This window comes from Dendropsophus ebraccatus, chromosome 1 (assembly GCF_027789765.1).
Source record: "Dendropsophus ebraccatus isolate aDenEbr1 chromosome 1, aDenEbr1.pat, whole genome shotgun sequence".
NCBI lineage: Eukaryota > Metazoa > Chordata > Amphibia > Anura > Hylidae > Dendropsophus > Dendropsophus ebraccatus.
In genome coordinates, this window is record NC_091454.1 from 213,513,160 (window position 1) to 213,540,731 (window position 27,572).

At 42.9% G+C, this 27,572-nt stretch overlaps 1 protein-coding gene across 2 annotated transcripts in view; it reads right to left on the minus strand.

The window, feature by feature from the left end:
• The window catches only part of CNN1 (calponin 1), a 40,560-nt gene extending 18,156 nt beyond the window's left edge, over window positions 1-22,404 (minus strand). The window contains exons 1-2 of one of the 2 annotated variants that reach the window (XM_069947172.1): window positions 22,291-22,309; window positions 909-988 (exon numbers count right to left, since the gene is read on the minus strand). Coding sequence is in view for 1 of the 2 variants with exons in the window: in XM_069947164.1 (XP_069803265.1) it covers window positions 22,291-22,353 (63 nt within the window). In the remaining variant the exon portion in view is untranslated. Of the gene's footprint in view, window positions 1-908; window positions 989-22,290 lie in introns of both variants that reach the window. The other variant, XM_069947164.1, reaches the window with a different exon arrangement.
• Between the last annotated feature and the right edge of the window lie 5,168 nt (window positions 22,405-27,572).

Genomic DNA, 27,572 nt, shown 5'->3' on the forward strand with positions numbered 1-27,572 from the left:
CTGCCAACAGGGGAGGGGGGTCACAGAATGGCCCTGCAACCCCACTGTCACAGGACCAAACCCCATGGCCCTCCCCCCATACCCGCTGGCGGAGAAGGCCGCCTCCAACAACACAAGCGTGAACAAGGTGTTACTACTCACCAATGCACCAGCAGGTCTGTGTGTCAGGAGACCGGCACGTGGTACATGAGGCAATATGGTTTAATCAAATTATATACAAACATCCTGGCGTTGGTTTTTAAATATAGCCGAGCGGCATTAGGGTAAACCATGGGTGTGAGGTGCAGCCACTCCTTTTTCTCTAGGTCTGTATGATATATATATATACACACTGCTAATAATCACACTGTATAATGGTATATATATATTACACTGTATAATGATATATATATATTACACTGTATAATGATATATATATATTACACTGTATAATGATATATTATAATCACCCTGCACATTAAACAGGGTGGTCCAAAAGTGGATGGACAGTATGTGTAATAGGGTTATGAATGGGAAAATTTATCAAACATGGTGTAAAGTGAAACTGGCCCAGTTGCCCCTAGCAACCAATCAGATTCCACCTTTCATTTTCCAAAGAGTCTGTGAGGAAGGAGGAATCTGATTGGTTGCTAGGGGCAACTGGGCCAGTTTCACTTTACACCATATTTGATAAATTTCCCCCAACATGTTTTATTGATGATTGAACCCTGCTGAGTATTTTTCTATATAAATAGTAAGATATGCCAGTGGGTTACGCTATAGGTGTATTCTATCTTACGCTGTTTATATTTTACTCGTATACTCTGGGGCAACAATTGCGAACAATGGAGCGTCATTATATATATTATATCTCTATGGGGGGGGGGGGGGGTAGACAGTATTCAGCAGAAATACATATGTGACAGTACCTGGTTTTGTCAACTGAAGTCAATGGGTCGACAGATCCCAGCACGTGACATATGTTTGCACTGTATACTGTGTGATCTGTCTGAAAAAATGCAAAAAGACAACAGTTAACTTTTTCTTAAAGTCAATGGATCCCTTATTTACATTTATACCTGTGTTGTTTTGGTGTTATTTATGTACATGTATATATATATATATATATATATATATATATATATATATATATATATATACACTGTATGGCCCTTTATTTTTTTTATCTATCTATTTATTTATTAATTTTTTTCCCAATGGACTTTACAATTAAAGACACATTAAAGGCCAATTAGTAAACCCAAACTAGAATAATGTACCAGCAGCCGTTATTGCACTGACGGACGGCCAGTCCTCAAAATGACTGACGTCATTTAAAAAATTATAAACGGACAAGAAAAAACGTTGTGGGAACATAGCCTATGGCAATATATGGTTTTATCCATTGGGCGCTCTGTGGCAGTTTTACATGGGCCCTGCACTATACGGTATATTACAGCTTTATTATTTGGGTGCTCTATGGCTATCTTCACACTAAAAAACAAAGAAGTGAAAAGGCGTCCGCTTTTTCTTTTTAAAATGAAGTCCATCATTACAGCATTTTATTTGACGTCAATGGAATGATGGACGCCCAGTGCACACAGTGTATTAAATAACAGGCGTTGTTTGCGCGGACGTCAAAATAATGATAATGTCAATTATTTTCATCTGCCTTTTGCAAACAGCGGACGTTATTTTTTAGTTTTTCACACAGTTTTTCTTTTTTCAGTCTCTACTATTAAAGGCATCGTTTACCCCCCAAAATTTTTTCAAATCAACTGGTGCCAGAAAGTGCCAGAGATTTGGCATTTACTTCTATTAAAAAATCTCCAGTCTTCCAGTACTTATCAGTTGCTGTATTTCCTGCAGGAAGTGGTGTTTTCTATCTAGATTGGAGAGCAGGAGAGGTTTTCTATGGGGATTTGCTGCTGCTCTGGACAGTTCCTGACATGGACCGAGGTGGCAGCAGAGAGCACTGTGTCAGACTGGAGAGAATACACCACTTCCTGCAGGATATACAGCAGCTGATACGTACTGGAAGACTGGAGAGTTTTTTTTAAAAATAGAAGTAAATTATGCTGCGTTTACACGAAACGATAATTGGCCCGATCGTACGATTAACGATGTCGGAGTAACGATTTTTTTTCCCTAACGGTCAGCGTTTAGACGGTACGATATATATCGTACGGAAAATTCGTTTTGCGATCGCTTAAGCCTATCTCGCACATAGGAAAAATCGGTGAACGATATGTGAATTTTTTGCGAACGACAAACGACGATTTTAGAACATGTTTAAGATCAAAATGAACGATTTCTTGTTCGTCGTTTGATCGTTCGCAGCATTTACACGTACGATTATCGTTCAAATTCTATCGTTATCGTGCAAATTCGCACGATCATCTTCCGTGTAAACGCAGCATTACAAATGTATATAACTTTCTGACACCGGTTGATTTGAGACAAATTTTCTTTTTCTGAACAACCCCATTAAATTCAATGGATATTTTAACTAAAGACACACCCAAAGGGCAATCGGTTCCCCTGAACTAGATTAAGCTACAGACAGCCGTTACTGCACTGACGGGCGGCCTAAATGGAAAGCAGAGAATGTCATGTGGACATAGCCTATAGCAGTATTAGGTGGGCTCTGTGCTATATGATATCTCACTATTGGGTTATAGGTAGGATTGTATACATATCACAATGTTTAATAAAGAATGACGCCATATTTTATACAATGGTAGAGGGGTTCCAGCCTCCATCTCCAACCAGGGCACCATAATAGGTTGCACAGTGTGGGGACCCCCAACAAACAGCCTAGAAACATAGAAGATTATCAGCAGGAGAAAAATCCCGCTGGTCCATCTAGTCTGCCCTTCTATTATTTCCTTTCCTTTATTTTATTTACCAACCACATCTGCTGGAAGTTTGTTCCACACATCTACTACTCCTTTAACAAAGCCATATTTTGTTATGTGGCTTCTGATCTTTCCTCTGACTGTGTCCTCTTACTCCGGGCTGGGGGGCTTTTTTGCGTATGGCCGGGGAGGAGGTGGATGAGGGCAATGACGTCACCTTACCTCCCCGGTTCCAGTGCCATGTCCCACATCGCGCCGCTCCGGTCCGCGCTGCCCGGCCACTTCCTGGTCACTGACGCGGGCTTGAAACGTGATGTTTCAAGTCCACTCAGCCAGTCAGTAGCAGAGGCGGAGCAGACTTGAAAACGGCCAGCGTGGACCAGAGCGGCGCGATGCGGGACACTGGAACCGGGAAGGTAAGAGGACGTCATTGCCCTCATCCACCTCCTCTCCAGCCATACGCAAAAAAGCCCCCCAGCCCGGAGTACCCCTTTAAGTTCAATTTCTTTCCTCCTGACACTTATTTAGACCTTTCACATATATAAAGGTTTCCATCATGTCTCCCCTTTCTCTTCTTTCCCCCAGACTATACAGATTTCCTGATATGGTTTATCCCTCACACCCTCCACTATTTTTGCAGCCGTCTTTGGACCTGTTCTATTTTATCAATGTCCTTTTGTAGGTGAGGTCTCCAGAACTGGACACAGTATTCCAGATGTGATGTCACTAGAGCTCTATACAGCGGGATCACAATCTCCCTCTTCCTACTGGTTATACCTCCAGTTATACAGCCCAGCATACCATTATATATACAGCCCAGCATACCAATATATATACAGCCCAGCATACCATTATATATACAGCCCAGCATACCATTATACATACAGCCCAGCATACCATTATATATACAGCCCAGCATACCAATATATATACAGCCCAGCATACCATTATATATACAGCCCAGCATACCATTATATATACAGCCCAGCATACCATTATATATACAGCCCAGCATACCATTATATATACAGCCCAGTATACCATTATATATATATATATATATATATATATATACAGCCCAGCATACCTATATATATATATATATATATATATATATATACAGCCCGGCATACCATTATATATATATATATATATATATATACACACACACACATACACAGGTGTTACAGTTCTATACAACCCTCGCAAAAGTCTGTACTTATTGTACTTGTGTGGTGATGAAAGTAGTACTAAAGTTCGCCACTAGATGTCACTGTATTGTATATGCTTATGTGGAAGCTTCACAGCTGAAGGATGTAAAGGGTTATTGTTTCTCTATGTGTCACCTGAATCTGTAGACCAGTAGGAACCCATTTTCTTCTCTCCTATCAACTCTCTCCTTATTTCTTCTGTTGCACTCTTCACCCACTCTCACAGTGCAGGGAAGTAAGTCCCGTTGGAGAGTAGTTCAGTCTTAGGGTGGTATTACACGGGCCGAGCAGGGCCCGATAATACCTGTAAACGAGCAGCGATCTGCTAGATCGTTGCTCGTTTACTGGACCTATTACACGGCCCGATAATCGTTTGACAAGAGCTGCAAGGACATCGTTACCGATGTCCTTGCAGCCCTTGCTAAACTGGCATACATTACCCATCCACGTTCCAGGGCTGCTCCTGCCGTCTGCTTCTCCCGGGGGTCCCGCGCGCTCTCTAGTGTCACAGCAGCCTGTCAGCTGGTAGGCCGCTCAGCCAATCATAGGCCGGGACCGCCGCGGCCTGTGATTGGCTGAGCGGCCTATCAGCTGACAGGCCGCTGTGACGCTAGAGCGCGCGCGGGACGCAAGGAGAAGCGGACGGCAGGAGCAGCCCTGGAACGTGGATGGGTAATGTATATCGTTAGTCGCCGGCCACGCACCGCTATTACACGCAGCGGTGCGCGGTCGGCGCCCGACGAAAATAGGTTCTAAATTATATCAACGATCAGCCGATGATCGTTGTCATCGGCTGATCGTTGCATTTATTACACGGAGCGATAATCGGCCGAATCGAGCCAATTCGGCCGATTATCGTTCCGTGTAATACCACCCTTAGCTAGAACCCCGTATGGGAAGGACGCAAGACAGTACACCTCTAACAACTATCTTCTCAGTAACGCTACACAGCACTATGCACTGTTAAACCCCTCTTAGGAGAGGACAAGCCAGAGATAACCTCACCCCACGCCGAGGACAAGGAGAAGTCACAGTGCAGGACAGTATCCACAAAAGCCAAAAAGCCAGGAACTAATCCAGATAGAGCAAAGTTGCAGTAAGCCTATGAACTCTATCTCGCAGCGCGGTTGTCAGCAGGGAACCCTCAGCATTCCGCTCATCCCAGGTAACAAGGTCTGGGGCCTGTGTCACCCTCTAGGAAGGTTCAGCCGAGCCTAGTGGGCATAAGGTGGTGTGAAGACTAATTCAAGGTCAATACACGGGCACAGGTTTTCTTCTTCTTCGTCTTCTTTCTAAGTATTCTACCTCTTCCTACAACCTCCCGGCAGAGCACAGTACTACATGGGTTGAGACTCTTACAGCATCCTCCTCTCTGCTACTCTGTTTCTTCATACTACTCAGCACAACTCAGTCAACATGACTATATCCTACATTGCACTTCTACTACAGATCTGGTTGCTGTATTGTCAAGTATTTATTTGAAACTGTTGTCAAGTGTGTTATCAAGTGCTTTTTCCAGAGAAACCTCATAATGCTAATTCTGTATTATCTGCTGCACATTTTCAACTAGTAAACCAGCCTTCCTTATGTTAAAGAGACTCTGTGGTTTCTCGCTATCCACCGACACAGCACACATTGCAGCCTTGGGACACTTCTCCTTTCTGTGGGTGGTGGTTCCTATAGCTCGGGAGGGTCACTATTACACTCTGGCTACCTGTGATCACTCTAACTCAAGGGGCCCCGTAGCAACCCGGCAGAACACAATCCAGCATACTATATATATATATATATATATATATATATATATATATATATATACATACAGCCCAGTATACCATTATATGTATACAGCCCAGCATACCATTATACAGTATATACTGTATACAGCCCAGCATACTAACATATATACAGCCCAGCATACTATTATACATACAGCCCAGCATACCATTATATATATAGCCCAGCATACCATTATATATATACTGTATACAGCCCAGCATACCATTATATATACTGTATACAGCCCAGCATACTAACATATATACAGCCCAGCATACCATTATATATACTGTATACAGCCCAGCATACCATTATATATACTGTATACAGCCCAGCATACCAACATACAGTATATACAGCCCAGCATACTATTATACATACAGCCCAGCATACCATTATATATACAGTCCAGCATAACATTATATATACTGTATACAGCCCAGCATGAGGAAGGAGGAGTTTGTTTCCTCCGAAACATCCGCGAGGAGGACGTACCTGGTGAAATCTGGGTGAAATGGTGGAGGGGGAAGAGGAAAAGGCCAATCTACTAAATACATTCTTCTCTACTGTATTCACAGAGGAGAATCCCATAACAGACGACATGACTAGGGATAATGTTAATCCTCCCATAAATCTCACCTGCCTAACACAACAAGAAGTGGGGATACGCCTTAAAAACATTAAAATCCATAAGTCACCGGGCCCAGAAGGTATCCATCCTAGAGTTTTGCAAGAATTAAATACTGTGTTGGACAGACCGTTATTCCTATTATTTAAAGATTCTATTACGACAGGGATTGTTCCACAGGACTGGCGCATAGCTAATGTGGTACCAATATTCAAGAAGGGGTCAAGGAGTGATCCTGGAAACTACAGGCCCGTAAGTCTAACATCTATAGTAGGTAAAGTATTTGAGGGGCTTGTAAGAGATGCTATGTATGACTGGTGTATCTTAATGAAAATAATCTTATGACGCAGCACCAGCATGGATTTATGAGGGATCGGTCCTGTCAGACTAATCTGATCGGCTTCTATGAAGAGGTAAGTTATAGACTGGACCTGGGGGAGGCTGTGGATGTTGTGTATCTGGACTTTTCAAAGGCATTTGATACTGTGCCGCATGAAAGGTTGGTCTACAAAATGAGGATGCTGGGACTGGGGGAAAACGTATGCAAATGGGTAAGTAACTGGTTGTGTGATAGAAAACAGAGGGTGGTCATTGATGAAAAATATTCAGATTGGGTTTTAGTTACTAGTGGGGTACCACAGGGGTCAGTGTTGGGTCCACTTCTTTTTAATATTTTTATTAATGATCTTGTAGGGCTACAGAGTAGAATCTCCATTTTTGCACATGATACTAAACTGGGTAAAGTAATCAGTACAGAGGAGGATAATATCATATTACAGAGGGATTTGGAGAAGCTAGAGGCTTGGGCTGTGAAATGGCAAATGAAGTTTAATGTGGATAAATGTAAGGTTATGCAATTGGGCCATAGAAATAATAAGTACAGTTATGTGCTAAATAATAAAACACTGGGTAAAACTACTTCCGAAAAGGACCTGGGGGTATTGGTGGACAGTAAACTCAACTTTAGTGATCAGTGCCAGGCAGCAGCTGCCAAGGCTAATAAAATAATGGGGTGCATCAAAAGAGGTATAGATGCTAAAGATGAGAACATAGTTTTGCCTCTTTATAAATCACTGGTCAGACCACATATGGAATACTGTGTACAGTTTTGGGCACCGGTATATAAGAAGGACATAGGTGAACTGGAGCGGGTGCAGAGGAGGGCAACAAAGGTCATTAAGGGAATGGGTGGGTTACAGGACTAAGACAGGTTATCAAGCTTGGGGTTATTTACGCTAGAAAAAAGACGTCTTAGGCGCCCCTGTACAAATGTACAAATATATGAATGGACAGTACAGAGATCTTTGTAGTGGTCTTTTTACTCCTAGGTCTGTAACAATGACAAGGGGCATCCTCTACGTCTAGAGGAAAGAAGATTTCATCATCAGCATCGACGCGGGTTCTTTACTGTACGAGCGGTAAGACTGTGGAACGGTAAGACTGTGGAACTCTCTGCCACATGATGTTGTCATGGCTGATTCATTAAATAAGTTCAAGGGAGGCCTGGATGCTTTTCTTGAACAATATAATATTACAAGTTATGGGCATTAGATTTCTGGTGATACGTTGATCCGGGGATTGTTCTGGTTGCCATTGCAGTCGGGAGGGGGGGGGGGAGATTCTCCAGGTGGTGGGGCGTTTGTCTTCTGCCCCATAGGGGTTTTTCGCCTTCCTAGATCAACACAGTAGGATTCTCCTAGGTTGAACCTGATGGACTCTTGTCTTCTTTCAACCTTATTTACTATGTTACTATGTACCTGGGCGTCCGAATGTGATGGTCACATCAGCTGTGAGCTTGAAGCTTTTTGTATGCTGCATCTATAAATTTAATAAATGAATTTGAAGTCAAGTCGACTCAGTGAGTATAGTGTGAACTGCACCTACAGGGCATAGTGGGTTCAGTTACCTAAAGAAGTCAGCAACTTGGTGAGAGTTTAATACCTTTCGCTTCGCATACATTGTTACATTGGATTACTGAACCGGACTGGTGGAGCCTGGTAGTGTGGAGGTTGCTAATAGCTAATGAGTGCGTATCTACTTGTTTGAATTATTTAAAGTAGTACTCTAGTACTTTTGTTTCAAACTCTCCAGTCTAACAGTACTTATCAGCTGCTGTATGTCCTGCAGGAAGTGGTGTATTCTTCCCAGGCTGACACAGTGCTCTCTGCTGCCACCTCTGTCCATGTCAGGAACTGTCCAGAGCAGAAGAGGTTTTCTTTAGGGATTTGCTGCTGCTCTGGACAGTTCCTGATATAGACAGAGGTGGCAGCAGAGAGCACTGTGTCAGACTGCAAAGAATGCATCACTTCCTGCAGGACATACATCAGCTGATAAGTACTGGAAGACTGTGGATTTTTATAGAAGTAAATTACAAATCTATATAACTCTCTAAAACCAGTTCATTTGAAAGAAAATTTTTTTTTGCCAGAGTGCCCCTTACACCCCGTATAGCCTAAATGATTATGTCGGCTGTGCAACTGACTGTGTCATCTTCGCCATGTGATCAGTACTACATTGCAGGTGTCTACCTTGTCATGTGGGGAATCCTGGTAATGCTGATCACATGGCAAAGCCCACACAGTCAGTCCCCCCCCCCAAACTTGCAGAGCCCCTATAATCAATGAGACCCTAATTATAGACAAACCTGAATGTGTGAACACAGCCGAAGGCTATATTATACTCACATGCTTCAACTATCGCCGCCCCCACCCCCATAGTGAATAAAAGGCCTGGGGTGCTCCTTTAAAGCGACTCTGTACCCACAATCTGTCCCCCCCCAAACCACTTGTACCGTCAGATAGCTGCTTTTAATCCAAGATCTGTCCTGGGGTCCGTTCAGCAGGAGATGCAGTTATTGTCCTAAAATACAACTTTTAAACTTGCAGCCCCATGCCCAACGGGAGTATCTGTGCCCTAACTTTGCCCCACCCCTCCCTCCCTCCTCTCCACCCTCCTCATCATTAAGAATGCCACTGGAACATTTTCTCCTGTCTGAACATTGCACAGGTGTCTTAATAATCCGGCCCATGTTCAGTATTTACACAGCTGAGGAATAGGAGACAATCTGCCTGGAGCATTCCTAATGATGAAGAGGGCGGGGAGGAGGGACGGAGAGGTTGTGCCAGCCTAATGCATACACAATCTAAGCCCCCACCGTTTGGCACGGAGCTGCGAGTTTAGAAATTGTTTTTTAGGACAATAACTGCATCAACTCCCGAACGGACCGCAGGACAGATCTTGGATTAAAAGCAGCTATCTGAAGGTACAAGTGGTTTGGGGGGGGGGCAGATTGTGGGTACAGAGTCACTTTAATCCACAGTGACATATACTGGCAGTCTATGATAGATTGATAGATATAGCTAGGAGAAGCATGGAGGTGTGCGCTTCACTCCTCAGCATGTTGCAGGACATGATCTCCACAGACATACAATGGAGCCTGACTAGTGCAACAGCAGGAATCAGTGGAGTGAAGCGCACAGCCACAGGCTTCTCCTATCTAGCGATCAGTGGCGGTCCCAGCAGCTATCCTATATACTCTGGACATGCTGACATTACACATCCTACATAGTATTGTGAGAACCAGAAATCCCTCAAAATCTCCCAGCCCCTGTGCCAGAATAGAGGCAGATTCCTCCGAATAGCTGCAGAGCGCAGGGTTGGCCGCAGCGGCGGTGGCGGAGCGTCTCCCATACAGGAATGTTCTGCTGCAGGATTCTCATGTAATTGCCAGCTCCTAATTAACAGACAGGACAGACAGGATGAATGGGGGATGTGAGAGAACGGTGAGGGCGAGGAGGGGGTCGCTTCACACCTGGCTTATGGATTTCATCAATACCCTTATATAGTAGAGAGGTTTCATGTGAGAGGAGCCGGCCTTATATGGTCTGTGCTCTCTACCAGGACAGATTCCCTGCGCCGTCTACAGCCCGCCGGCTCCCTGCTGGTATGCATAGGGTTAATCCACCCATCTATTCACCGCACACTTCCTGACTAGTAAATATGTCATCTATTATATGTTATCTGCGCCTCATCCCCATCCACACGTCAGGATCACCGTGCCCAAATATGCTGCCTGCTGTATGTCACCCTGTGGTGGGAGGAGCAGGCTCCATGTCCCATAGCTCCTCCCCCTGTCTGTGTCACCCTGTGGTGGGAGGAACAAACTCCATTTCACATAGCTCCTCCCTCCTGTCTGTGTCACCCTCTGGTGGGAGGAGCAGACTCCATGTCACATAGCTCCTCCCTCCTGTCTGTGTCACCCTGTGGTGGGAGGAACAAACTCCATGTCACTTAGCTCCTCCCTCCTGTCTGTGTCACCCTCTGGTGGGAGGAGCAAACTCCAGGTCATATAGCTCCTCCCTCCTGTCTGTCATCCTGGTATGGGAGGAGCAGACTCCATGTCACATAGCTCCTCCCTCCTGTCTGTGTCACCCTATAGTGGGAGGAGCAGACTCCATGTCACATAGGTCCTCCCTCCTGGCTGTGTCACCCTGTGGTAAGAGGGGCAGACTCCATGTCACTTAGCTCCTTCCTCCTGTCTGTCATCCTGTGGTGGGAGGAGAAAACTCCATGTCGTATAGCTCCTCCCTCCTGTCTGCCACCCTGTGATGGGAGGAGCAGACTCCATGCCCCATAGCTCCTCCCTCCTGTCTGCCACCCTGTGATGGGAGGAGCAGACTCCATGCCCCATAGCTCCTCCCTCCTGGCTGTGTCACCCTGTGGTAAGAGGGGCAGACTCCATGTCACTTAGCTCCTCCCTCCTGTGTCACCCTGTGGTAAGAGGGGCAGACTCCATGTCACTTAGCTCCTCCCTCCTGTGTCACCCTGTGGTGGGAGGGGCAGACTCCATGTCACTTAGCTCCTTCCTCCTGTCTGTCATCCTGTGGTGGGAGGAGAAAACTCCATGTCGTATAGCTCCTCCCTCCTGTCTGTCACCCTGTGATGGGAGGAGCAGGCTCCATGCCCCATAGCTCCTCTCTCCTGTTTGTGTCACCCTATAGTGGGAGGATCTGACTCCATGTGACATAGCCCCTCCCCCTTGTCTGTGTCACCCTGTGGTGGGGACAGACTCGGAATGTTTTCTCTATAATAAAGAATATTATCTAATAGGAAATATATTTACCTCCAGAATATGTTACACCCTCAGATATCTTGTACAATCTCAGCATTAGTGTAATCTTCCCATGTGAAGTATTTCTGGCAGGTTATAAATAATTCCCTATAAACCGTGACTTTTATGTGATGCCATAAACATTTCTGTAATGTTATCCTTTCTGAGCCTTAGTGATTCCTAACATTTATTTCTACTGAATTCGTATAAATTAAAATCTTGTACCTGTCACACATACAGCAACCAGCCACAACATTAATACCACCTGCCACGTGTCCTTTCTCTTGATGGACAACACAGAAGACTTGGCTTGGGTGCTTGTTGTGTAGGTAGTAGGTGTTAGGGCCTTGTCTAGTAGTACAGAACTTTGCCAGGATAACTTGTACAGTGTGTATGTGACTGCAGAGAATGAAAATCTCGTACTCACGGTTAGGACGGAGCAGAAGAAAGAGCGCCTTATGCCAGAAGAGCCCACATAGTGTCAAGTCTGGTAGTACGAGTCCCAGGGTTGAACAACTGGGTGCAGCTAACTCCTCAAGGTTCCCCGAATAGGTCTAGCAAGAATCAAAGGAGTTCGTCGACTTACAGGCACTTTGCTCCACACTAGACAATCCCTAGAAAGATGGATTGTCCTGAATAACTGTAGAATAGGTTGCCCCAGGTGTAGGCAAAGTTCTTATCAGGTGACAGTTACCTCACCTTTGGGTGGTTATACCAGCTCTACATATAGAATTATATACAGGAGATACCCAGGTTATACCAGCTCTACATATAGAATTATATACAGGAGATACCCAGGTTATACCAGCTGTACATATATAATTATATACAGGAGATACCCAGGTTATACCAGCTGTACATATATAATTATATACATGAGATCCCCAGGTTATACCAGCTGTACATATATAATTATATACAGGAGATCCCCAGGTTATACCAGCTGTACATATATAATTATATACAGGAGATACCCAGGTTATACCAGCTATACATATATAATTATATACAGGAGATACCCAGGTTATACCAGCTGTACATATATAATTATACACAGGAGATCCCCAGGTTATACCAGCTGTACATATATAATTATATACAGGAGATACCCAGGTTATACCAGCTATACATATATAATTATATACAGGAGATACCCAGGTTATACCAGCTGTACATATATAATTATACACAGGAGATCCCCAGGTTATACCAGCTGTACATATATAATTATATACAGGAGATACACAGGTTATACCAGCTGTACATATATAATTATATACAGGAGATACCCAGGTTATACCAGCTGTACATACATCACTATATACAGGAGATACACAGGTTATACCAGCTGTACATATATAATAATATATATACCAGCATGCTCCATATCACTATATCCAGGAATATGTATGTTATGTATAGATGTATATAAATGGGGATTGGCAGAAGTTTATAGCCTGTATGAAAGGTTTAGGCTTATTGAAGTCGGGCATAATGAATTGTTCTTTTCCCTGTCTTCTGCTGTTGAGTGAATCCGATGTGTATGTGCTGTAATCTATAAGGATTTGGATTGATTGTTTAGGTTACTGTTATTGATGTTATGTTGGAGAACAGTTGTCTTTGGGTACAATTTATCTTTATCCTCCTCTCATAGGTGACTACGAATAAGACCACAAGGACTGGAATGCATCAGTCGCCATTGGTTTCTCCTGCTGTGAAATGAATACGGAGAATGGCATGAGTTGATTGGTTCCCACGCTCCTGTAATATCGGGTCAAGCTGACCATACACATCAATTGGCAAGACCAACCGATTGTCTTATGTGTATGGAGGTCTCCCAACTCCCGAATGTTCATGTGCATGGGGAAGCTGGAAAAGATAGCCGTCAGCTAAATGATCAGATGTCTAACAGTTAGGGCCCTATTTCAAGGGGCGATTATTGTGCAAATTATCGTTATATCGTTTGAATTTACACAATAATCGTTTCACGTAAATACAGGCAACGATCAAACGACCAACCAGAAATCGCTCATTGTTCGTTTTGTGCTGACACCAAAATCATCGTTAATCGTTCGCTGTAATTCCACATCCGTTCACTAATCGATCAGTGTGATTCCACGTGGTTCCTTCATTCGCTGGGATCAGATGGAGTAAACGATCGTAGTAACTAATGACTATAACTCTGGGTAATATGGTGAACTATCTCAGGTTAACAATAAACGTTAAACGTTATAAATGTTTTGTGATTGTTAATCGTTAATCAATAAAAACACGGACCGATAATCGTCCAATTTGGCCCAATCTGGACGATTATCGTTCCGGATGATTGTTGATATAGAATTGGACCTATAATTTTCAGGCACCGACTGCGCATCGCTACATGTAATACATTACCTATCCATGGTTCAGGGCTCCTCCTGCGCTCTACTTCTCCCCGGATCCCGCGCGCTGCAGCTTCAGAGCGGTCTTAGCTGACAGGCTGCTCAGCCAATCACTGGCGTGGACCGACGCGGCCAGTGATTGGCTGAGCGGCCTGTCCGCTAAGACAGGCCGCTCTGAAGCTGCAGCGCACGGGACCCGGGGGAGGAGCAGACCGCAAGAGGAGCCCTGGACCATGGATAGGTAATGTATGCAGTTTAATAATGGGCTGCAAGTACATCGGTAACGATGTCCATGCAGCCCTTGTTAAACAATTATCAGGCCGTCTAATAGGCCCAGTATACGAGCGCCGATCTGCCAGATCGGCGCTCGTTTACAGTTATTATCAGGCCGTGTAATAGTACCCTTGGTCTAACAGGACCCTTCCTGAAGGTGTGTATACACATTAAAGTTCCCCATACACTTTTTTACTAATGTTGGCCGAATCCACCACTAGCGTCAGTATAAAGTGCCTCCTGAGTCTCCACCAACAGTTGATGTTGGTGGAAATGGGTCCACTTCGGTGGAAATCGATATTCGGGGACTATTGATTTTTCCAGCCTGGTCCTTTTGTTCCCCTCCCCATAGAGAACACAGGAACGATCATTTGTATGGGGAGGCTGGAGGAGATACCTTCTGGCCTAACGATCATTCATCCAACAGTTTTTGAAAGCCTGTTGCCACCTTTAGGCTATGTTCACACGCTGTATAAACAGCTGTTCCGTGTGAACGGCCATTGTTTAATGCTAACGATGGGTGGAATTAATGATCATGATTAGGGATGGTCCGAACCGAGTTCGGTTCGGGTTCGTATGGAGCGGGCAGACAGCGGGAATCATTACCGAGAGTTCGGGTTCATACGAACCCGAACCGAACTCGGTTCGGACCATCCCTAATCATGATAGCAGTGTTAAACAACGGCTGTTTACACGGAACGCCCATTGTTTATACAGCGTGTGAACATAGCCTTAGGCCTATGGTTGAAGAACTTGAATGGACAATCGTCTGACGAGCCATCATTTGGCAGACAAAGCCATGCACAGTTTACTCCATTGGACCATTGACCATTCCAGGTGTTCACGCTGGCCATACATACAGTAGATCAGTGACACCAGGTGAAGGGGAAACAAGGTTTCTGGGATATATTCTGAGAATATTTAGGGAACATTCTTTCCATAAAGACTGTATCCAGGTTTTCCAACACCGCTTAGGGTGGCACAACTTTTCCAGACGCCAAGAGTTAAAGGCAGAGTGTTCAGGTGCGGAGAAGTTTTCTTGAAGTTTGCTCAACGCTATTCATGGACAAAAAAGATATCGAGAGTTTGGCTGATATCTGTCATGAGCGTATAGCCAGCTTACACAACCTTTGCAATCGCCCCCCCATGACTTACATCACTGGGTAGACAAGGGTTTTCTCAAGAACCTGCACTTTTTTTGTCTTCAGCGCACAATTTTTCCTGTTGTCATGTCACGTTCCAGCCATACATGATGTATGTCATTCATAGACTGCATTAAACCACATGTTCTCATGCTGCCAAACCACACGAGCCATGACAAAAGTCAACATGACACCCACATCATCCGGAATCCGTCCATCTACAACGTTGCCTAATGGTTAAAGGGGCGTGCTGGTTGGATAGGAGCAAACGCAATCCTGGAATGAAACTCAATCTACCTCTCAAGGCTTCCCAAGCATTTCAAGGGAGGTCTGCTCTTCACCAAACCTTGTCTCCATAAAACCTTCTAAGGAAAATTTAGTTATTGGTAAGGGGGTGGGAGACGTCACCCACTCACGAGCCCCATCCCATATTAGCCAGAGTCAAGCCATGGTTTACAGGACCACAGAAGACAATGGAAAGAACGGTTGTCCATAGATTTCAATAGGCTCCTTTAGTCCCCTACAGTTTCTTTACAATAGATTTTGAGGGCTGAGAAAGATTATTCTTCAATCGACTTCAGGAAGGAGGACATACAATGTGAAATGTCCAAACCTATGCACCGAATCTAGTTTTCCATCAGGTAAATAACAATGCGCTGTAAAGGTGCCCTCCCTCTTCCTATTGGTTATACCTCTAGTTATACAGCCCAGCATACCATTATATATATACAGCCCAGCATACCATTATATATATATATATACAGCCCAGCATACCATTATATATATATACAGCCCAGAATACCATTATATATATATATATATATATATATACAGCCCAGTATACCATTATATATATAGCCCAGCATACCATTATATATATATACATATATATATATATATATATATATATACAGCCCAGCATACCATTATATATATATATATATATATATAGACCAGCATACTAATATATATACAGCCCAGCATACCAATATATATACAGCCCAGCATACCATTATATATATACAGACCAGCATACTATTATATATATATAGCCCAGCATACCATTATATATATTCAGCCCAGCATATCATTACATATACAGCCCAGCATACCATTATATATATACAGCCCAGCATATCATTACATATACAGACCAGCATACTATTAGCTTTCCCCACCGCCAGGTTGCACTGGTGACTAATTGTGAGGTGTAAGAAATCACTGCCCTTAAATCCTTCTCTTCTGAAGTCTTCACACAACTGCCAATATGATACTCAGATAGAGGCTTTCTCTTCTCCAAGTGCATTATTTTACATTGTGAGACATTGAACTGCTGTTTGCATTCTTTTGACCACTTATCTAGTAAAGATAAATTTTTCTCAATATTACAGACACCTCCAGGAATATCAACCCTATTGCATACCAAGCCTTCTCCTATGTTACTACCCTTACCTACCAACCCTTCTCCTATGTCACTATCCTTACCTACCAAACCTTCTCCTATCTCACTAACCTTACCTACCAAACATTCTCCTATGTCACTATCCTTACCTACCAAACCTTCTCCTATATCACTATCCTTACCTAGCGAACCTTCTCCTATGTCACTATCCTTACCTACCAACCCTTCTCCTATGTCACTATCCTTACCTACCAAACCTTCTCCTATGTCACTATCCTTACCTACCAAACCTTCTCCTATGTCACTATCCTTACCTACCAACCCTTCTCCTATGTCACTATCGTTACCTACCAAACCTTCTCCTATGTCACTATCCTTACCTACCAAACCTTCTCCTATGTCACTATCCTTACCTACAAAACCTTCTCCTATATCACTATCCTTACCTACCAAACCTTCTCCTATGTCATTATCCTTACCTACCAAACCCTTTCGTATATTACTTTACTTACCTACCAAACCCTTTCGTATATTACTATCCTTACCTACCAAACCCTTTCGTATATTACTTTACTTACCTACCAAACCTTCTCCTATATCACTATCCTTACCTACCAAACCTTCTCCTATGTCACTATCCTTACCTACCAAACCTTCTCCTATGTGACTATCCTTACCTACCAAACCTTCTCCTATGTGACTATCCTTACCTACCAACCCTTCTCCTATGTCACTATCCTTACCTACCAAACTTTCTCCTATGTCACTATCCTTACCTACCAAACCTTCTCCTATGTCACTATCCTTACCTACCAACCCTTCTCCTATGTCACTATCGTTACCTACCAAACCTTCTCCTATGTCACTATCCTTACCTACCAAACCTTCTCCTATATCACTATCCTTACCTACCAAACCTTCTCCTATGTCACTATCCTTACCTACAAAACCTTCTCCTATATCACTATCCTTACCTACCAAACCTTCTCCTATGTCATTATCCTTACCTACCAAACCCTTTCGTATATTACTATACTTACCTACCAAACCCTTTCGTATATTACTATCCTTACCTACCAAACCCTTTCGTATATTACTTTACTTACCTACCAAACCTTCTCCTATATCACTATCCTTACCTACCAAACCTTCTCCTATGTCACTATCCTTACCTACCAAACCTTCTCCTATGTGACTATCCTTACCTACCAAACCTTCTCCTATGTAACTATCCTTACCTACCAACCCTTCTCCTATGTCACTATCCTTACCTGCCAAACTTTCTCCTGTGACTATCCTTACCTACCAAACCTTCTCCTATGTCACTATCCTTACCTACCAAAACTTCTCCTGTGACTATCCTTACCTACCAAACCTTCTCCTATGTCACTATCCTTACCTACCAAACCTTCTCCTATGTCACTATCCTTACCTACCAAACCTTCTCCTATGTCATTATCCTTACCTACCAAACCTTCTCCTATGTCACTATCCTTACCTACCAAACCCTTTCGTATATTACTATACTTACCTACCAAACCTTCTCATATGTCACTATCCTTACCTACCAAACCTTCTCATATGTCACTATCCTTACCTACCAAACCTTCTCCTATATCACTATCCTTACCTACCAAACCTTCTCATATGTCACTATCCTTACCTACCAAACCTTCTCCTATGTCACTATCCTTACCAACCAAACCTTCTCCTATGTGACTATCCTTACCTACCAAACCTTCTCCTATGTCACTATCCTTACCAACCAACCCTTCTCCTATGTCACTATCCTTACCTACCAACCCTTCTCCTATGTCACTATCCTTGCCTACCAACCCTTCTCCTATGTCACTATCCTTACCTACCAAACCTTCCCCTATGTTACTATCCTTACCTACCAACTCTTCTCCTATGTCACTATCCTTCACTACCAAACCTTCTCCTATGTCACTATCCTTACCTACCAAACCTTCTCCTATGTCACTATCCTTACCTACCAAACCTTCTCCTATGTCATTATCCTTACCTACCAAACCCTTTCGTATATTACTATACTTACCTACCAAACCTTCTCATATGTCACTATCCTTACCTACCAAACCTTCTCATATGTCACTATCCTTACCTACCAAACCTTCTCCTATATCACTATCCTTACCTACCAAACCTTCTCATATGTCACTATCCTTACCTACCAAACCTTCTCCTATGTCACTATCCTTACCAACCAAACCTTCTCCTATGTGACTATCCTTACCTACCAAACCTTCTCCTATGTCACTATCCTTACCAACCAACCCTTCTCCTATGTCACTATCCTTACCTACCAACCCTTCTCCTATGTCACTATCCTTGCCTACCAACCCTTCTCCTATGTCACTATCCTTACCTACCAAACCTTCCCCTATGTCACTATCCTTACCTACCAAACCTTCCCCTATATCACTATCCTTACCTACCAAACCTTCTCCTATGTCACTATCCTTACCTACCAACTCTTCTCCTATGTCACTATCCTTACCTACCAAAGCTTCTCCTATGTCACTATCCTTATCCACCAAACCTTCTCCTATATCACTTTCCTTACCTACCAACCCTTCTCCTATATCACTATCCTTACCTACCAAATCCTCTCCTATGTCCTTATCCTTACCTACCAAACATATGTCACTAACCTTACCCTCCAAACCTACATATTAAAAAGAATGGGACCCTGAACAGACCCTTGTGGCCACCACCCTTAGCCAGTCTCTGCTCGGAATATACACCATTACCAACAACCCTCTGCTCTGATATCTCTCCTTCACCAACCACAAATTTGTATACATCAAGTTGTTGGTTTTAGGTGTTCCATTGCGCCTGTTTTTAGTCTAATATATCTAGTTTGCGCTTAAAATAAATCTAATATGAATTTATGAAAATGAATTTTTACAGGCCCGATCCTTTGTTCTCACAGGAGATAAGCCACCACCAGAGGGGTCATCTGGATTGTTGACATGGTCTATGTGAAACGATGGTTCTTTGCTTTGTTATCCCTCAAATGCGTTGTCACTAACTACATCTAGCCTCCATTATAGGTTGCAGCTGCCTGTAAACCCAAACACTAAACTCCCAGTATTATCAATGGTAAAATCAATGGTAAAATTATCAATGGTAAAATCAATGGTAAAATTACCTCTTACCATAAGAATTTCCACAGAAATTAGTAGAAATCCATGCATTTCAATGATTTTCAAAGGTAATTGATTGTCTTAAAATTTAAAAACTCTATGGGGGATATTTACTAACAAATCTAAAAACACGATTTTGTCAAAGATGTTTTGGCATAATTTCCAATCTAATGTGTTAAGTCAAATTTATGTAAATTGTCTAATAGCATAGTAAATGTGTCTTAAAAATAATGTTTTTTTAATTAGTCTAATAAATTCACCTGGTTCGGAGCAGACGTAGCGATGCGCCAATATATGTGACTTTTAAAAAAGTTGCGCAGTTAATAAATTTAGCTAAAAAAGAATTCTGCCGCACTTTCGATCTAATTAACAACAAAAAAATCTAATTCAAAAAGTCGCATCTAATTTGGATAGTCTTGTCTAAAAAATCTTCATAAATTCATATTAGATTTATTTTGAGCGCAAACTAGATATATTAGACTAAAAACAGGCGCAATCAGTTTGATAAATGTCCCCCTATGTTGTGTCTACATTCAGACTAGGGGGGCGCTGTTGCATTGTTTTCTATTGAAAAGCATAATCCACCGATAGTGGTGAATAGTGGTACTGCAAGTAAAAAAAAAATGTGCAATTAGCTATATCATCCATACTGATGACGCAATGACTCATTGTAGACTATAGTCGTGGTGACTGGTCGCCTTATATCCCCATAATACATGGTAGCATACACCACCCCATTACCTTGGAGGTTCTTCATGTATGGCCTGAGTAGGAGCCCTAGCCTAGTGAGTTTGGTCGTTTATGATAAAGTTATAACAATGGAAATAAGTTTTATCATTGAGGACAATGCAAGACTGGCCCTCGGCCCCTGATATAAGTGTAGACAGGAGATGAATGGCTGCTCTGGAGGTGAAGCAGACTTCAGTAGCATCAGACGCGCTTTCAAGCAGAATCAACAATCTGTCAGCAAACAAGTGTATTCCAGTGTTGTGAAAGCACGCCATCATGTAAGAGGAATCCGGCTCATGTGCCAGAGCATTACACACAAGACAGAAAATAGACGCTGTAATAGAGTGCTAGCTCCCCGGACAAGGGAAGAAGTTACTCAGCTGCATCTCCAGGGAAAACCTCCTTTCCAGAACAATAAGGTAATGACACTTGGGGTACAGGATGATGACACTTGGGGTACAGGATGATGACACTTGGGGTACAGGATGATGACACTTGGGGTACAGGATGACACTTGGGGTACAGGATGATGACACTTGGGGTACAGGATGACACTTAGGGTACAGGATAGTGATACTTGGAGTACAGGTTGATGACACTTGGGGTACAGGATGATGACACTTGGGGTACAGGATGATGACACTTGGGGTACAGGATAGTGACACTTGGGGTACAGGATGATGGCACTTGGGTTACAGGATAATGACACTTGGGGTACAGGATAGTGACACTTGGGGTACAGTATGATGACACTTGGGGTACAGGATGATGACACTTGGGGTACAGGATAGTGACACTTGGGGTACATGATGACACTTGGGGTACAGGATGGTGACACTTGGGGTACATGATGATGACACTTGGGGTACAGGATAGTGACACTTGGGGTACAGGATGATGACACTTGGGGTACAGGATAGTGACACCTGGGGTACAGGATGATGACACACTGACACTTGGGGTACAGGATGATGACACTTGGGGTACAGGATGATGACACACTGACACTTAGGGTACAGGATAGTGACACTTGGGGTACAGGATAATGACACTTGGGGTACAGGATAATGACACTTGGGGTACAGGATGATGAAACGTGGGGTACAGGATGATGAAACGTGGGGTACAGGATGATGACACTGACACTTGGGGTACAGGATAATGACACTGACACTTGGGGTACAGGATGATGACACTTGGGGTACAGGATAGTGACATTTGGGGTACAGGATAGTGACACTTGGGGTACAGGATAATGACACTTGGGGTACAGGATAGTGACGCTTGGGGTACAGGATAATGACACTTGGGGTACAGGATAGTGACGCTTGGGGTACAGGATGATGACACTTGGGGTACAGGATAGTGACACTTGGGGTACAGGATAATGACACTTGGGGTACAGGATAAGGACACGCTGACACAATAGACCTATAAGCTGTGCAGTTAGATTGTCAGCTCTTCAGGTCACTTCTATTCTCAGCCATAAAAAAAACACATCGAGAATCACCAGTCACCAGACCCCCCCCCCCACCAGCTGTAATATAGAACTATAAGGGCACAGATTGTCAGCCCCTGGGTCCACACACACACGATGCGATTGCAAGCTCTTGGGACAAGCTCCTCACCTTGTTCTTCACCTCTGCACTGAGTCCATAGGCCGGGCCCCTGTTGAAGTGAGCGGCAGACATGTTGCTGTGTGCTGTAGCCGAGCTCCTTCACAAGATGCTCTTAAAATCTTTTCTTCAACTTTTTAAATGTCTGATTATCCGGGAGATGTGTGTCTGCCGAGGGGCCCAGCCATTGGCTCAGTGTGTGGCCAATTGTCGAGCCGCATTCCCTGTGATGTCAACGTGTTGGTATTAAAAAAAAAAGCCCTGAAATATATATATATATTTATATAGTGAGATATATCAGGACTGTGTCAGATTTTCCAACTTTGGAATTTTTTGGACTGATGATGGCAGAGAGGGAGGGGGAGCGAGGGCGGGGGAGGAGCAGGGGAGGGGGGAGGAGGAGGGAGCCAGAGAGAGGATTGAGGAATAAAGATAGGGAATGAGAGGGAATACTAATAAAAATGGAAGAGGACCAGGAAGCCAAAGGGTTAAACGGAGGAGAGAGAGACGGAGTGAGAGCATCAAAAAGAGACAATACAGAAACAACAGCTGATGAGAGAGAGAGAGACATCTACTATGAGACAGTCCCAGATTATAAGAGCACCAGCACCCCCCCCTCCCCCCATCATATACAGCGACAGATCCGAGATCCATTATCACTTCCCATCTAGATGTACATCTGTTTGTATATAAAATCCTGGACTTATAAGGAGAGCAGATGTCTGGAATTCCCTGACCGCCCGTATTATATACATCTCTATTTATTTAACTTTACTGAGAAGAAGAGATCTATGAACTAATCCAAAGTATTATAATCCGTCATATAAGAGGCACTCAGCGTCCTACCCCCCTGTAATAATGGTAACCAACCCTGCAGCCGAATATATTATCACCCCATTACATCTTATTACAGTAACCCGACTCCTGATCCTCTTATTACCCTGTAACATCTTATTACAGTAACCCGGCTCCTGATCCTCTTATTACCCTGTAACATCTTATTACAGTAACCCGGCTCCTGGTCCTCTTATTACCCTGTAACATCTTATTACAGTAACCCGGCCCCTGATCCTCTTATCACCCCAATAACATCTTATTACAGTAACCCGGCTCCTGATCCTCTTATTACCCTGTAACATCTTATTACAGTAACCCGGCTCCTGATCCTCTTATTACCCCTGTAACATCTTATTACAGTAACCCGGCTCCTGATCCTCTTATTACCCCTGTAACATCTTATTACAGTAACCTGGCTCCTGATCCTCTTATTACCCTGTAACATGTTATTACAGTAACCCGGCTCCTGATCCTCTTATTACCCTGTAACATCTTATTACAGTAACCCGGCTCCTGATCCTCTTATTACCCTGTAACATCTTATTACAGTAACCCGGCTCCTGATCCTCTTATTACCCTGTAACATCTTATTACAGTAAACCGACTCCTGATCCTCTTATTACCCCTGTAACATCTTATTACAGTAACCCGGCTCCTGACCCTCTTATTTCCCCTGTAACATCTTATTACAGTTATCCGGCTCCTGATTATCTTATTACCCCTGTAACATCTTATTACAGTAACCCGACTCCTGCTCCTCTTATTACCCCTGTAACATCTTATTACAGTAACCCGGCTCCTGATCCACTTATTACCCCTATAACATCTTATTACAGTAACCCGGCTCCTGATCCTCTTATTACCCCTGTACATCTTATTACAGTAACCCGTCTCCTGATCCTCTTATTACCCCTGTAACATCTTATTACAGTACCCCGGCTCCTGATCCTCTTATTACCCTGTAACATCTTATTACAGTAACCCGGCTCCTGATCCTCTTATTACCCTGTAACATCTTATTACAGTAACATGGCTCCTGATCCTCCTATTACCCCTGTAACATCTTATTACAGTAACCCGGCTCCTGATCCTCTTATTACCCCTGTAACATCTTATTACAGTAACCCGTCTCCTGATCCTCTTATTACCCTGTAACATCTTATTACAGTAACCCGGCTCCTGATCCTCTTATTGCCCCTGTAACATCTTATTACAGTATCAGAAAATTATCCACTATGTAGACAATGATCATAGAAGAGATGCTTTTGATGCAAGTGCTATTGTGCACAATTTTATTTTGGTATACAGTGTAGTCACAGACATAAATTCCATATATGACTATTGTCATATATGATTAAGCCTCACTAACATCTATGTATTCCCTCATAGCTATGGAATATTCCCCTGCCTTCTCTCCTCATCATCCTCCAGATATTCCATCCAGCAACTATTGTGTTATTGTTATGTATATATCACTGGTCATTTTGATGTTATTTCCCCCATGAGTCATGTACCCACACCCCCCACCCTCTTATCCTACCCTAGCACTGTGCACGTTACTATTTTTTGTAACCATATCTCATATGTCTGTGACTACACTGTATACCAAAATAAAATTGTGCACAATAGCACTTGCATCAAAAGCATCTCTTCTATGATCATTGTCTACATAGTGGATAATTTTCTGATAAGAATATCTCTGCTTTCCACTTGTAAGAATCAGACTGAGTGTCACTCCTTACGCCTATAATTAATCTTATTACAGTAACCCGGCTCCTGATCCTCTTATTACCCCTGTAACATCTTATTACAGTAACCCGGCTCCTGATCCTCTTATTACCCCTGTAACATCTTATTACAGTAACCCGGCTCCTGGTCCTCTTATTACCCTGTAACATCTTATTACAGTAACCCGGCTCCTGATCCTCTTATTACAGTAACCCGGCTCCTGATCCTCTTATTACCCTTGTAACATCTTATTACAGTAACCCGGCTCCTGATCCTCTTATTACCCCTGTACCATCTTATTACAGTAACCCGGCTCCTGATCCTCTTATTACCCTGTAACATCTTATTACAGTAACCCGGCTCCTGATCCTCTTATTACCCTGTAACATCTTATTACAGTAACCCGGCTCCTGATCCTCTTATTACCCCTGTAACATCTTATTACAGTAACCCGGCTCCTGATCCTCTTATTACCCCTGCAACATCTTATTACAGTAACCCGGCTCCTGATCCTCTTATTACCCCTGTAACATCTTATTACAGTAACCCGGCTCCTGATCCTCTTATTACTCTGTAACATCTTATTACAGTAACCCGGCTCCTGATCCTCTTATTACCCTGTAACATCTTATTACAGTAACCCGGCTCCTGATCCTCTTATTACCCTGTAACATCCTATTACAGTAACCCGGCTCCTGATCCTCTTATTACCCCTGTAATATCTTATTACAGTAACCCGGCTCTGATCCTCTTATTACCCCTGTAACATCTTATTACAGTAACCCGGCTCCTGATCCTCTTATTACCCTGTAACATCTTATTACAATAACCTGGCTCCTGATCCTCTTATTACCCTGTAACATCCTATTACAGTAACCCGGCTCCTGATCCTCTTATTACCCCTGTAATATCTTATTACAGTAACCCGGCTCCTGATCCTCTTATTACCCCTGTAACATCTTATTACAGTAACCCGGCTCCTGATCCCCTTATTACCCTGTAACATCTTATTACAGTAACCCGGCTCCTGATCCTCTTATTACCCTGTAACATCCTATTACAGTAACCCGGCTCCTGATCCTCTTATTACCCTATAACATCTTATTACAGTAACCCGACTCCTGATCTTCTTATTACCCTGTAACATCTTATTACAGTAACCCGGCTCCTGATCCTCTTATTACCCCTGTAACATCTTATTACAGTAACCCGGCTCCTGACCCTCTTATTACCCCTGTGACATCTTATTACAGTAACCCGGCTCCTGACCCTCTTATTACCCCTGTGACATCTTATTACATTACAGTGCACTATTGGTGACAGCAGGAGATCACTGTTATGACAATAACAAGTAAACCTAGATACTACAATATTGAAACCCTTATTCTAGACTTATACTACATGTTTATATACAATAGCTCCAATGGACACTCAAACAGTATTGGTCTCACCACCACGGAATCAATTGACCATAACATAATTAGTCCAACATAGTTGATTAGCTTTTAATAAATAACAATTATACCACACAAAGCTAATTTTAAAATATATTAATTTTTATTAAACATGATTAAAAAATCAATAAAACCATTAATCTGTTTCTAGTGCAAAAGGGAATCCAGCAGTAATAGGTCACCAGACCACCATATCTCTAATGATAACTCTAACATATATCACTATATCATATAAACGTCACAATCAATATTCATATAGCCCTGCAGTGTATCTACACAGCCTCGGATCGCTGATAACAATGTCAGCCTATATCCGCAATATAAATGATAGTGTAGTGAGACGCTTACCCATCGTGGTGTCTGGTAACCGCAACCCCGACGCACGTTTCGCCTTTAAATCGCTTTATCAAGGGGCGTATATAGCTCATGTCTCGCGCACTATATATACTAGTGTTGAGGATTCCTTCCGGGGGACGACGCGGGTCAAAGGAGTGGCCAGGGATCACGCAGCTTCCTCCCGGCCTACGTCACTGGAACGCACGTCCGCCGGTGGAACGCAGGCGGACATGCGCACAGTGACTCAAGAGACCAAGTTGGAAGAGCGCCTGCGCCAGAATCTCCCCGGACTCGCGTACACGGATGGTAACCATTATTCCTTATCAGGAGGCTATGTACATACATCTGGTCATAGGAAATATATCATTATAAGTGAAATTATATATAAAAAAAAAAAAAAAGTGCATGAATATACATCAGTATAATAATACCTTAATACATGTGAAAAACACATCAGAAAAGTGCAAAAGTGCAACAAACCTCACAATGCCGATACAAACATTAAAAAAAACACACAAATCGGCAATAAATTTAAAAGTATTCATTATACAAGTGCAAATATATTATATAAAGTGTAATATATATTATATAAAGTGTAATATATATTATATAAAGTGTAAACATAATTGTAATATATATACAATGTGACCATGAATCATATACCACTCCCAATAAACCGAAGCTTTAAATAGCAACTTTTTACAATCAAATACCAGTGATAATAAATATAAAGTGCATGCCAAATGATACATTTGAAGACCATTATGTTCCAGTTTATATGTCCTCTTTAAAAAAATGTCCATCCATGATTATAAAGATCTGTTCTTTTTCTTCCCCTCATCCGTAGAAATCCACATCACATTTAATTCAACCCATCACCATAATGCTAAAAAATATAAATGTACAAAAAGACAAGAGTTAAAAACGAATAAAGTGCAA